General features: G+C 36.1%; 1 protein-coding gene across 2 annotated transcripts; it reads right to left on the bottom strand.

Annotated features, from left to right (window-relative positions):
- Positions 1–224: 224 nt before the first annotated feature.
- On the bottom strand, positions 225–4,080 carry LOC127081351 (1-(5-phosphoribosyl)-5-[(5-phosphoribosylamino)methylideneamino] imidazole-4-carboxamide isomerase, chloroplastic). Of its 2 annotated transcripts, XM_051021621.1 has the most exons (9): positions 3,783–4,080; positions 3,629–3,690; positions 3,293–3,503; positions 2,324–2,409; positions 1,496–1,597; positions 1,112–1,245; positions 980–1,028; positions 734–910; positions 225–624 (listed from the first exon to the last, which is right to left on the bottom strand). In XM_051021621.1, exons 1-8 carry the CDS (start codon positions 3,880–3,882, stop codon positions 734–736), a joined length of 921 nt encoding a protein of 306 aa, XP_050877578.1. In that variant the 5' UTR covers positions 3,883–4,080; the 3' UTR covers positions 225–624. The 2 variants fall into 2 exon arrangements, with proteins under 2 accessions (XP_050877578.1, XP_050877575.1); XM_051021618.1 differs by having other exon boundaries at positions 225–910.
- Positions 4,081–14,069: the final 9,989 nt, after the last annotated feature.

The raw sequence follows: 14,069 nt of genomic DNA, 5'->3' as shown, positions 1-14,069 counted from the left end.
CGGGGAAATAGTTGTATCACCAGAACTATAAGATAAAGACATATTGGTAAATAGTATTTTATTAAAATAATAGAGTCAACATGAACTAACTGATGATTTTGAGAGTACATGATGTGAGCAGTGAGGTTTAACCAAACACAGAGCAATATGAAAACAAAAGTAAAACCACAAACAAACTAATAGAAACAGAAGTTTTGGTGAATGATGGATCAAACAACATGTAATTCAATGAAAATGTAGTGTTTGATTAAATAGGTGAAGTAAAGGCAATGGATCAATTGCCACATGAACTGATGCTCCAGAATCAGGAACCAAGGCAATGGATCAAATGATTTTAGAGGAACTGGTGTGTATGCCATATTTATTCAAATTACAGTTTGACAAGTGTTAGTTATAAAATATAAAATAACATTTTACAACTATAGAATTAAATTTCGGTGAATGAACTCGAATCCTGCATTGGTTATTTAATACGCAGAAACACACAAAGCTTGTTGTGCATGCATTGCCTTACACATACATCACAAAGATGTAAGTGTGGTGGTAGCAGACTAGCAGATGATAACCATGTAAGAATCTCGTGACAAGTTAACGGTTGAGGCAAAATGCTGGAATCAGAGATTGCTGGAAAAGTTACCAGATTCAAGGTTAGTTAGTACTGAGAGAAACAATGAAACAAACCTTGCTCAGAGCACATCCACCCCTGCCCCCAACAATTTTCAACGATGCTTACTTAAGCCACGAAGACCTTTTGTTGGTTATGCCAAGCTACAACATCTTCATAAGCCAGGTTTCCTCCAAAAATGTCCAAGGCACTTCCTACGGTAACATCGACATTTTCCATTCCCGCTGTTTTTATCCTCTCTAAATCATCCATCACAGTCACACCACCAGCATAGGTGACAGGAATCTGACAATAAAAATGCATCAGAAATATGCATATTTCACATGAAAGTAAAATCAAGGGTGCGCTACCAACCGGTGAATAGTTGCCAAGCAGAGCGACGAGCTCTTCATCGATTCCCAACCTACAAGGAGCAATCATTCACCATCAAAATCTATGTCTTTGTATGTAATTAATTACCTTCAGACATTAAAAGTTGTTACTTACTTCTTTCCTTCAACGTCCACACCATGAACCAGAAACTCGTCGGCAAAGTTGGCAAGAAACTGCATTACTTCAGCATCAAGTGACACGTCACTGAACTTCTGCCATCTATCGGTGACAATTGCATATTTACCATCCTGAGGACTGGAAACGATAAGTGCTTGAAAAAAAAAGTTCAATTAAATGATCAAATGCATTGAAGGATTGAGACCCTTAACATCATAGATTGTTTCGTTAACATGTATATCAAATTATGAACACGCGAAATAGCATTGTGAATTGAATGCTTAGCCTGTTATTTAAATATTTCTTCCTTCTAGTTTCTCCATGCATAACCTTTTCTCTTAAATGCAATTCACTTTCAAATATAAAGAGAACAATTTGTACCTTTTTCCTGCAACTGAGATCCAACACAAGCCTCTCCTTTCCAACAATGCGAACAAGATCTTTAAGCCTTTCAAGATCCATTTGTCCATTGTTGAATACATACTGTAAAGATTGAATCAATAAATACATGGATAGAAATAGAATAACTTCCTATTAACAAATACCACATGTTTTTCCCATAATGTAATTGATAGGTTGCATAAATACAGATCAGGATTGGAGACCATGCAAACTAATGTGCTTTTCTTGCCACTTACAAATATATGTTCTTTTCTTTGTTTTCATTATCAATCATCAAATTTTAGACTTAAAGTAAAATAAATGAAATAAAAAACTCACAGAAACCGTTCTCGTAGTACAGTATATATCTTCAAAGAAGGTTTGAGAGTAGTAAGACCTATGAATCTATACATGTTTTATGAGAAGATTTGAGTCGTAAACCCATCTATATACACATTTAGTACAACATATTTTCTCAATGGACAAATGTTAATGTGAAGTAAATGATTGATCCAACGAGTATTTAGAAAGAATAGATGAAAACAATGTGAATACTATTGAGAAAAGTCTCTAGATCAATGTGACCTTAAGGGAATAATACAGAGTACAATCCGCTAGCAATGATCGAGAGTGCCTTCAACTTTCTCAGTTCTGACTTATTTCCAGATTCCACTAATTCACTTCTCTGTCCTTTTTTATAATATCACATCCTAACCCCTTCAACGAACTAAGGCTAGCTAACTAACTATGATTGGCCAGCTAACAAACTACAATCACCTATCGTAAAAGTTGAATAACCCAAAGAAAGAGAGAAGATATATGACTTACAGATGTCACAATGACATGGCTTGCTCCTTCCTCAATGTAACTCAAACAATTGTCAGAATTTATTCCCCCTCCAACTTGCAGACCGCCTAAATTGTACCATTCACCCACAATAAGTTTAGTAGAAGAAAAATGAAGAGCTTGAAAGATATCATCAACCATGAAAGACAGAGGCAATGCAAAACAACTTGAAAGCATTCTCCCATGTTATACTGGTATTGACAAATATAGGCATGAAGTCAAAGACATTTTAATAGTTAACCACCATAAGAAGTTAAATATCAACAAACGATCCCTAGTTCCTAAAATCACCCAATAAAAAGTTTTCAATAACAATCACAAAGAATGTATAATTTGAAATTAGTCATATTATTCATGTCATGTAACTTCTTCATTTTTTTAAAATTGGCCATTGATCACTCTACATAAACATAGGTGCCACACCCATCTCATTAGATTTATGGTTACAAAATTTCTTTCTTCTAGTCAGTATTGCCAAATATCGTCATGGGGAACTGCGGTGGCAGAGTTTTTGACAACCTCCATGGTCAATTTGCCAAGGATGGTGTTTTATGGCAGCTTAATAAAAGTGTGGAACTTTTGGCTTTCTTCCATATGTGACATTATTCGAAAAACTGAGAGTGCAATACCTCCTAGATAGCTATGAAGCACGGCCACCGGAAACACACACCGACACAAACACATCGACACCGACAATAATTTAAAAAATGAATTGATTAAACTTAATCACAAGTGTCGGTGTCGGCCTTTTTTTAGAGATGTCGGTGCTAAATAGCTAGATAGTAAGTCAAAATTAATCATTTTTTCATAATCTTCTAGTGACATTAGTTAAAACTGAAAACTAATAAACACAATGAATATCACCTTCCACCTAGCATTAAATTCTAGAATAAATTAGTATCAAACATGAAAGATAAAAGGAACAAAAATGTTGGCATCAAACTAGAATACCAGGATAAGCATGCAATGCCTCAAGGGAAGCAGCTTTACTGAAAGGATCAGCACCAAGCATGATAACATGACCACCTTTGAGTCCATCTTGTTTGTAAAGTGTGGCATACTCAGCTGCTGATTTATCAGACTCGAAATTGGTAATTGGATCCGACCCATCATCCCCTTTCAAATCTTTAAGGGTTGACCCAACAATTTGTTTCACTTTCCCCTGCAACAAACACAACGAATGAACCTTAGCTGACATTCCCCCAAAAATGGAACATAAAAATAGGTCCTTTATGTATGAGTTGGGAAAAATGCAGGTTAATTTTGATAATGAAAAAAGGTGGTTACCTTGTGAATGTCGATGCAAGGGCGGAACTGAACGGCGCATTGAATTGAAGGTGTAGATTTTCCTGTTGTTGTTGAATATAGAAAGAAGGTTAGAAATTAACATAAGAAAGAAACGGTAGATAAAGAGAAGAAAATGGAGGAAGAGAGAAGTTACTGGAAGGTGAAGATGAAGGAAGAAAAGGAAGATGATTGGAGCGGAGAAGTGGGGAAGATGAGAAAGCTCTTATGGAACAAGAGGAAGTGAGATTGCGCATTGAGTTCGAAAAGAAGCTATACGAACAAGGTTTAGGGAGGTGCAGCGGCGAGTAATGTGGTGATGGAACTTAAGTTGACACGTGAAAATCTTATTCATATGTGTGAGTCAATCCGGAGACACAGAAACATAAACTAGCTCAATTGCATTTTTAACCTAATTCAATCCTCAATTGATTCACCATTTTTTTTAATGTTTATGTATAAGAAATTTCTTAATTGAAGTGCTTTTTATATAGAATTTAAAGTTAGTTTTGAGTGTGTCTCTAAACTTATTTGTTTGAAAAAACCGTTTAGTTCGAATTTTTTATTCAAATAAATCAGTTTAAAAAAAAAACTCATTTTTTAGATTAATTTCTAAATTATTCCACTTTAAAAAGGTGGTGTCAGGTGAATTGATTTTTGCTCTCTAAATTAAAGAGGTGACCCGAATTGGATTGGCTTATGCACCTAAAGATGTCAATCAATTGGCGCATGCGTGTTAGGTTTAAGAGGAGGCGTCAATTGATCTGACACTTATGTGTGTTGTGTAAATATTTTTGAAAAACAATGTACTCGTAGTTTTTACTCTCATATTAAGGGGTTTTCCACGTTAAAAATATCGGTGTTCTTTTGTGCATTTATTTGTTCGATTTGTCGTCTTATATTTGTTGTTGATCCTCAAGGTTCCTACAAGTCTGGAAAATTTTATATTCACAGTGTATTTGTTTGTTATTATGTCTTAATTTTCCTATCAAATTTCTCACATATATTATGCCTTAGTGTTGTAAAAGTGCTTTTGTGTCTAAGTTAGGATCATTTTTTATGGATAATGATTTAATTGTAATTTACCAAGAGTGTATTATCTCTTGATTAAAATATTCTTCTGGAAAATTTTGTGTAGTTGCAAGCTAAACCAATAAAAGATCTTGTTTTTTTGGGGATAAAAGTCAAAACCGGACCAATTGCTATTAATATTAATATACGTTTACATATGAATACCAAAACGACTAATGTCGTTGACCGGGATGACCTAACCGACCTCCGGTACCACATCCCCTACCTACCCGAACGCGTGGCCCTAACTCACGTTGATGATTCACCTCAGGTGTTTGAGGATTTGAGGGCTCAGGAACATCACCACCACCTGTAGGAGATTGCCTAAGATATTGAGACAAATTCGCGTAGGCTTGTGTATGCAATGAAGCGCTACCGCCATAGTTGAGTTCGTGACCCATGCCAGAGTAGTTGGGTTATGTTTGAGTTATTGGAGGGCGACTAAGACGATTGAAGGGCGGCATTGGTGTGAATGATGTGTCGAGGAAAGGTTGAAATGATTGTTGTGGTGTTTGGTAGCCATATGGTTGTTGCATATTTTGGTTTTGTGATGTTTGGGCTTCTTGGAGATAGTAGGAGGATGGACGATTGGTGTTAAATGATCGTTGAGTGTTTTGCCTAAGGCAACTATGATAGGGTGATGTGTTGGGTGTATAGCGATGTTGGGTGTCTTGATGATGATCTTCTTGTTGGTGGTGGTACGGGGTATGCTCTTGGTATTGTGGTTTGGTGTTTGGCATGTTAAGGTCGTATGTTTGTCTATTTGTGGACCGAAAATTTTGATGGGTAGGGGTTGCAAGTAACCGGTCTGGAAATGTTGTCGGGGGTTAGATGTTGAACATTTTTGTGTGTAAGTTACCTTGCGTGGGTCGTATAGGTACATATCCTCGGTGAGGAACTCAAATCCAACCGATCTGTATCAGTCCATATAATTACGAGTTGGTTTTTCTTCAGTTGGCATCACAGAATCAGTTAAGACATGGTTTTTTCGGTGCTTCCATTTTCGACACCCAGTGAGACATTTTGTCATAGTGTTGCAGATGAAAAAGTGTTTGTTGTAGATGAAGAAGTGTTTGTTGCTGATGAAGAAATGTTGGTTTGTATGTCTATTTATAATGAAATACATGCATTAGTGCCCATGCATGAAATGCATCCTATCACCAGTCTAATTGGCGAGCACATGCATATTTTAAATGCTAGCACCATTTGCATTGGCGCCTTCCTATGTGTCTAGTTGCATGGCTGTCTTGTGGCAGATCTTGCATGCTTAGCCTTTTCACTAGGCTACATGGCTAGGGCTGCATAGCTAATGCATGCATCGTAGAATCTCGAGGGCATGCACAGAAGGCGCCAAATGGATTGATGCCTATGTACGAAATTCCAAAGCGGGCGCCAAATGGATTGGCGCTAGGTCTTGCATGCATGGTCATGTCACGTTTTTCTATTAATACTCTTCCTCATACCAACATAAATTCATACTCTTACTAAAACCAACACATCTTCATTGTCAAACCTACACAACTTCATTATCATACTATGTCATTTGCACCTAAATATATTATCAATGCTCACTGCAACGGTGAGACATATAAGTGTGATGTATACGTGTTTAGTTTTCGAAACACTGAAACTATCTGATTTACAATCAAGAAAAATTCAAATTTCTTGCATTTGAAAAAGTGAATAGAAACATATATAGGATCTTGTCCTGTGTCACAAATCACATACCAGAATCCAATTTATTTTGAAAACAATCAATGTAAATTTTACCCGCTAAAGGTGTGACACGTTGAAGATGTTGAATATATGTTTGTTAGTCACAAACACTCTGGTTGCAACTCTATTGAGTTATATATTAATTTCCAACAAAGTATACCTTCTCAACAATCTCAGATAACTAATCAAGCTGAATCTGATGAATTTGATTCAGAAGACTCAGATGAAACCGACCTAGAAGCAGAAGCAGAAGTCAACATCGTTGATGAAGAAGAAGAAAAAACAGAGACACAGGTCGATCATATGTTGAACAACAACATTGAAGATGACGATCGTCGAGTGTCATTACCTCCAAGTCATGTATATTGTCCGCCTCAACATATGACAAACATGGATTTGCATGACGATGACACATCTGACATTGTTTTTTATAACTCGTATCCACGGTCAGAGGGTGAGTTAAAAGTGAGAGATACGTTTCTCACTAAAGAAGAATGTGTGCGATCTATCAAAAAATTTCACATGGATAACTATGCTGATTTCACCGTGAAACACACTGATTGGAGAAGGTATGTCATCCAATGTCGTAACATCATTTGCTAGTTTCAGTTGGCTGCATCTCACGGGAAGAGAAGTGATTATTGGGAGATAGCTTCTATAGACACACCTCACAATTGCATTGCCACTAATGTTGTATATGGTCACCGAAAATTAAGCATTGAATTGATATGTCAAGACATTTTTCCGCTTGTTAACAAAGAGCCATCAATGAAGGTGAGTATAATAATATCTCATATCGTCACACGGTATAATTATACTCCCTCTTACAATAAAGTGTGGATTGCAAGGACAAAGGTTGTTGAACAGGTATTCGGCAACTGGGAGGATTCATACAAAGAATTGTCACGGTTTTTATGGGCACTTAAAACATATGCACCGGGGACGGTTGCAATTATGGAGACATTGCCAACATTTACGCCAGACGGAACTTGTGTTGCTGGAAATAGAATTTTGTACCGCCTCTTTTGGGCGTTTCAACCATGCATAAAAGATTTTGCATTCTGCAAACCTATTATTCAAATTGATGGAACATGGTTATACGAAAAATACAAGGGCACTTTGCTTATGAATGTTGCACAAGACAACAATAATAATGTCTTTCCCATTGCCTTTGCTCTAGTTGAATATGAAATCACCGGTGGTTGGGGTTTCTTCCTTAGTCATCTTAGAACACATGTCGCTCCACAAGCCAATCTCTATTTGATTTCAGATAAACATGTTGCTATTGAGAGTGCTTATAATAACCATGATAACATATGGCATAATCCTTCTTCTACTCATGTATATTGCATTAGACATATCGCACAAAACTTCATGTGTGCAATCAAAGACAAGAACCTTCGCAAAAAATGGTGAATGCGAGGTATGCTCTAACTCAGCCGTCATTTTAACATTACCGTGACAAAATTAGATTGTCAAATGCATATGCAGGAAGGTGGGTGGATAACATACCATTAGAGCAGTGGACAAGGGCATTTGACAAAGGATGTCGATAGGGACACATGACAAAAAACCTTGTGGAATGCATGAACGGTGTCTTCAAAGGCACTAGAAATCTACCAATAACCGCATTGGTCAGAACAACCTATTTTAGGTTGGCGTCGACCTTCGCAACCAAAGGCGAAAGATGAAGTGAAGTGTTAATGTCAGGTCAATTATTCAGTGAATGTTGTATAAAAGTGATGAAAGAGGAAACTATCAAAGCTAGCACATACGCGGTTACAATCTTTGACCGTCATAGTCAAAATTTCAGTGTACATGAGACAATGGACCACAATGAGGAGAGGCCAAATTTATCCTATGTAGTTAGACTAAACAAAAGTTGGTGCAACTGTGTCAAGTTCCGGGTCTTTTGTATTCCTTGCTCCCATGTCATTGCGGCATGCACACATACTCGTCAGGACGCTTACAACCATCTATCTGATGTTTACAAGGCCATTACCATCATGAATGTCTATGACGAAAGCTTCTCAGTGCTAGAAATGGATAAATATTGGCCTCCATATCAATGGGACATAGTTGGCACAACGATAAGATGCGAAGAAAGTATAAAGGACAGTCAAACAACACGCATATTAGAACAGAAATGGATACGAATGATAAAATGATAAGATTATGTAGTATATATCGTCAACTCAGACATAATAAGAAAAAAATATTTCAATCTAGGAGCAACCTCTACATCATAATTTAGTACCTCTTTTCAATTTTTATAACATTTGACTTTTATATATTAATAACTTTTTGTTACAACAAGGTTAATAACAAATATCACTCCAACTTAAACACACTTAAAACCGAACAAGTCTGAATAAACAACACAAACAACAGATATCAAAACCGATAAAAATACTTAACCACAACATTTAAAAACAATATTTCTAACTGATTACAACAATCAAAATGATATCATTTGGTCCAAACATCACTTCCTTAGCATCCTTATCATTTTTTACTCGCACCCATCCACATACGGCGTCAAGTCTCTCAATACTTCTAATTTTTTTGCCTTCAGGTATGTTTCCGTCTAACCAACGAACCAACTCCCTTTGTAGTTGATCGAAAAGACAAATGTTCCAGAAGAGCATCTCCATCTGAGGCTTGTCTCTCGAATAAATCATTTTTCCATAGCGGCGACAAAGACGAACCATGTTTGCAATATAATGAAAAGAGATGTGGAAAAATAAATCACACAACACCTCTATTTATATAATAAAAAAATTACACAATACATGGAGGAGGCAGACCAATTGGCGCCTCCTCTCATTTTCTACACATAGGTGTCAATTGGATTGACACCACCATGTGCTGTAGCCAATTCAATTGGCGCCTCCACTTTAAAATTAAGGATGGGCGTCAATTCATCTGACACTTAGGTGTTAATGTTTTTTTTTAAATGCGGTAGTTTAGAAATTAATTTGAAAAATAAGTTATTTTAGGATTTTTTTTAAGAATTAGGTTATTTGAGTAAAAAAATTCATTTATTTCCAACTTATAGGATAAGTACTTAAAAAAATAATTATAAATAAATTTGTTTAAGTCATTTTTATAATAATAAGATAAAATAAATTTAAATGGTTTTTATATATCTTATAAATTGTTCTCATATGCTATCTTGTAGACATTACTAGGCTTAAATTTTTTATAAAAAATATCATAAGTTGTTTTTGATAAAGACTCTCAAATAGTATTACAAAACTTATGACATTAGATAATTTTAAATAAATCAATCTAAACAAATCCACAATAAATTTTATTAAATTAAATTCAATTTAACGTACAAAAAAGTTATTGGAAACCATTTAATTATTTCAAATTTATTTTACTTTAATTTAGTATTTGTTGTCTTTAAAGTTCACTTTCACGATGTCTGCAATCAGACGTTTGTAATCACATCATACACCTACATCATAGTAAACGCTTTTACACAAAACCGATCCCAAAATTTTCCGAGTTAATCTTAAAGACTTTCAAACTCGTAATTGTTTGTTAAAAATACATGCGAACAAATTGACACGTCTAGTGGGACCTATGTGTTTTTGTGTAAAAAGTTATATTTTCTTAGAAGAAACTTTCGTATTTTTCACTCTGTTATCATTTAGTTATTTCCAATGTTCGTTAACATATGCGTTTGAAGAGTGGTAAGATTTTTAATGTCCGGTGTCACACTCGTTTGAGGAGTGGTAGGATTTTAGTAGGAATGACAAACCCAAAGAACACTTCTCAAGCCTGAAATGATGCTCCAGACTCTGAACGACCCATTACTACGATGGTTAGTACGACGGGGATAATGAATACTATTGGAGTCACAAGTCCTATTTTAACTCCGGGTACGGATTTCAGCATTGATGTCAGGAGTGGTAGTTACTTTACAATCGGTAATAAGCCCACCAACCTCTCACAGGCCTACTACGATAGTTATGGGGGATCATAACCCCCCATATATCCCAAATTTTACTATGTCTTTAGTTACGAGGGACTACCCTTAAGGCATACCAACTACCAGGATGGTGGGCTTACACTGTCATGCTTCGACATTTACAGATAATGTTGCAACAATAACATCACTCCTCGATCCACATTTGGCGTCAGGATCTGCCATAAGCAACCTTGGTTGCATAGGGAACCCATAACGGCAATTTCGATATGCCCTTCCCATAATGCCAACTTTGACTATTGATTCCTTAGCGGGCATGAGATAACAAATGGACGAAAGTAACCATGAAATGGTGAATATATTGACACAACAAATAGGTACGATATTTAATCTGTTCATCTAAAACACCACCCAAAGTTACCAGCAGTTAGCCCATCAAATGGGTAGGATTTCTCTTTTCGGGGGTGCCTCATGTGCCAGTTGTGCTACCACATGTTAACCAGGTTCTAAAGCTAGCGGAAATATACCCGAACTCATCGCACACTAGAAGGTACAACAGAGTCGCAATAGACTTTATTTATTTCCGAAGGAAAGGGAAAACATTGATAAAACCCAGGGGAAGAGAAAATGGGTAAGGAATTCGGTTATGCAAGGGGAAGGTACTAATACTCCTCACACCTATTATACTCAACGAGAACCATTTTGATTGTTTTAAGCTCGAATGGGTGTTATATCTAAAGGTTACTCACGAAAGAATAAGGGTAAAAGAAGATAATAGATAAAATGCTCGGAGAGGATTAGGGCCTCGTGCCTACTTATCCTTATAGTGCAATAAGGAATTCAGAGCTTCGTAGTTCATAGAACTAATGGTGGGAGATGAAAGAAGAGTGATAACAAATATGGTTTGAACCAAAGGATTATGTGGTTTGAACCCATGAAGGGATGAATTCTGAACCATAGAGTAAAGGTGGAATGAACCTATATGTGGGGAGGCAAGGCATGGTACCACTATATGGAAGAGCCGGAAACAAAGGGAATTAAATGTTTGGCATTAAGGCAAACATCTCTCGGTTCAAAGGCAGACACTGGATGGAGCTCAAAGGAATAATGTATTTGGCTCAAAGAGAGAGTATATCACATGGAGTGAATGATGGTAGAAGGTATTGAATGTAGGTAGTGAATAGTTAATTATGTAAATGAAGTGTAGAATAGAGAAATAATTAAGATAGAAAGAAATTAAAAGATTTGGTAAAAGTGACAGAAGGTATAATTTGGAACCAAAAGATAAGGGTATTATTAGAATCCATAACGGAAATGGTATTTGAAACCTAAGAGTAAACATGTGTCAAGCCAAAAATAAAGGAGTTAAGTGTTTGACATCAAGGCAAACATCTCTTAGTACAAAGTTGGACAATTGTTCTAAAAGGGTATATATGGAATTCTAAATAAATATGGTATTTGGTTCCAAAGAAGCAGTATGTCACTAGGATGAATGGTTATGATTGAATATAAATGATGGATCATGAAGGATATGAATGGTTCCCTAAGGCAGAAGAAAGAATAATTATGCTCGCCAAGGATTCGTATCCTCGTGCTTATGTATTCTCACCGTGAAAAGAGAAAGTCAGAGCTCCGTAGTTCGTGGAACTAATGCATAACAAATAACTGAATGATTGATTTGATAAGAAGGGATGAAAAGTATAACTTGCACCAAAAGACAATGGCAGCATAGGAACCCATAAAGGTAAATGAACTTTGAACCAACGAGTAAACAAGTATCAAGCTAGAAAACAAAGTAATTAAGTGTTTGGCATCAAGGCAAACATATCTTGGTTCACAAGATGGGCACTGGAATTGCCCTAAAAGGATATGTATGGGACCTAAGGGAAAATGATATTTAGTCCAAGGAAACGGTATATCACTGTAGAGGAACAAGCAATTTGAAATCAAAAAGAAAATAGTACACTGAATCCATGAAGGAATAAACTCTGGACCGAAGAGGAAATAGACATCAAGCCAAAAAACAAAGGAATTAGGTGTTTTGCTTCAAGAATCTCTTGGTTCATGAAGATGGACATTGGAATTGCCCTAAAAGGGTATGCATGGAATCCAAAAGGATAAGGTATTTGGTTCCAAAGAGAGGACAATGTAATACTACCGAGGGATGGTAATGAAAGATGTAGAAGACTTAACAGTCATTGGATATGGACCACACTAAAGTCTATGAGTAATGGTGAATATGATGCGCAACTGGCTCATTCGTCCCGTACCCAAAGATATTCAGAATGAGTTAAGGAATTCTCCACTCTCACTCTTCTTTACTACTTAAGGTTCATAGCATGTGATTCTCATCATAACTTTCAAGTTGCTAAGGAAGACTCTCCTTATGATGAAGAGTTGTCAATCATTTGATTTAAATGGCACTAAAGTCTATGAACAAAGGAGAATACCTTAACCAACTGGGGTCATTCGTCCCGTACCCAAGGATACTCTAGATGAGTTAAGGAATGTTCCACTGACATCATTCTTTGTTACTTAAGGCTCATGGCGTGTAACTCTTATCATGATTAACAAGTGTTCATGAAGGTTCTGATTATTGCAATGTAGCTTATGAAAAGAGACTTGATAATCATTTGATTCAAATTGTGCTAAAGTCTATCAATAGAGGTGAATATGATGAGTGGGTCATTCGTCCTGTATCCAAAGATATTTAGAATGAGTTGAGGAATCACTACGCCAAATAAGGGAAAAGAGAGCGCTTTTTTTGGCCTATAACAGCGCTTTAAAGCGCCCTCTAATCTGGTGCTGGCATAGGTAAAGACAGCGCTTTTTTTCCTGGTGAAAGCGCTCTCTAAAGTGGCTCTTTAAGCCCTTTAAGGGCCACTTTAGAGGGCGCTTTTTAAAGAAAGCGCCCTCTAAAGTGGAAACTTTTAAGGGTTTAGAGGGCGCTTTTACTGGAAAGCGCCCTCTAAAGTGGAAACTTTTAAGGGTTTAGAGGACGCTTTTACTGGAAAACTCCCTCTAAAGTGGAAATTTAAAGGGTTTAGAGGGCGCTTATTTTGGAAAGCGCCCTCTAAAGTGGGTGGTTATTTAATTTTTTTTTTTTAAAAAGCGCTATATTTTTTTATTTATTTTAGACAACCTGTATATTGAAGCAGTACACCTAAAACTGTATAATTTGAAGCCCTTTTTCACACATTGCATTCAACAAGCCTTATATACAACAATTCATACATATACAACAATCCACTGATATATAATCGTTTAACTTCTAAAGATTCTAAATATACAACCAATTCATAACTTAAAAAGAAATAAAACTAAGTAGCAAAAGTATCTCTGAGATGTATGTTTTTTTTGCTAGCCGCAGTCTTCTTAGCAACAACCTCTTTTTGTTCAATATCAATAGCATGAACCTAAAATATCATAAAATTAGCTAGGTGAAGTATAAGATCAAGAATTAACATTTTCTATGCATAAATATCATATAATTGTGTTTATACCTTTTTTTTATGCAACTGACTCGATTTGCTGTAATAAAAGCCATTTTACCTGTAATAAAGAAAATAATTAAAATCATTTGACCTGTATCTTTTTCACTAAGTTCTCTTTCTTTTCTTGGTTGGAATATGTTCTACATGTCTCTTAACAACACGTACGGTTGGATTGATCCAAATACCCTCATTATGATCATTTCTAATATATGAATCATTTGATATA

Source organism: Lathyrus oleraceus, chromosome 1 (genome assembly GCF_024323335.1).
Source record: "Lathyrus oleraceus cultivar Zhongwan6 chromosome 1, CAAS_Psat_ZW6_1.0, whole genome shotgun sequence".
NCBI classification, from domain to species: Eukaryota; Viridiplantae; Streptophyta; class Magnoliopsida; order Fabales; family Fabaceae; genus Lathyrus; species Lathyrus oleraceus.
Note: the sequence above shows the minus strand (reverse complement) of the source record. Positions and strands in the feature narration are given on the sequence as shown.

Coding starts and splice junctions, on each gene's coding strand:
- LOC127081351 (XM_051021618.1), bottom strand. CDS start 3,882: ATGCGCAATCTCACTTCCTCTTGTTCCATAAGAGCTTTCTCATCTTCC. Junction 3,504..3,628: donor CTTGCATCGACATTCACAAG/GTAACCACCTTT, acceptor TGTTTGTTGCAG/GGGAAAGTGAAACAAATTGT. Junction 1,246..1,495: donor ATCTCAGTTGCAGGAAAAAG/GTACAAATTGTT, acceptor TCCAGTCCTCAG/GATGGTAAATATGCAATTGT.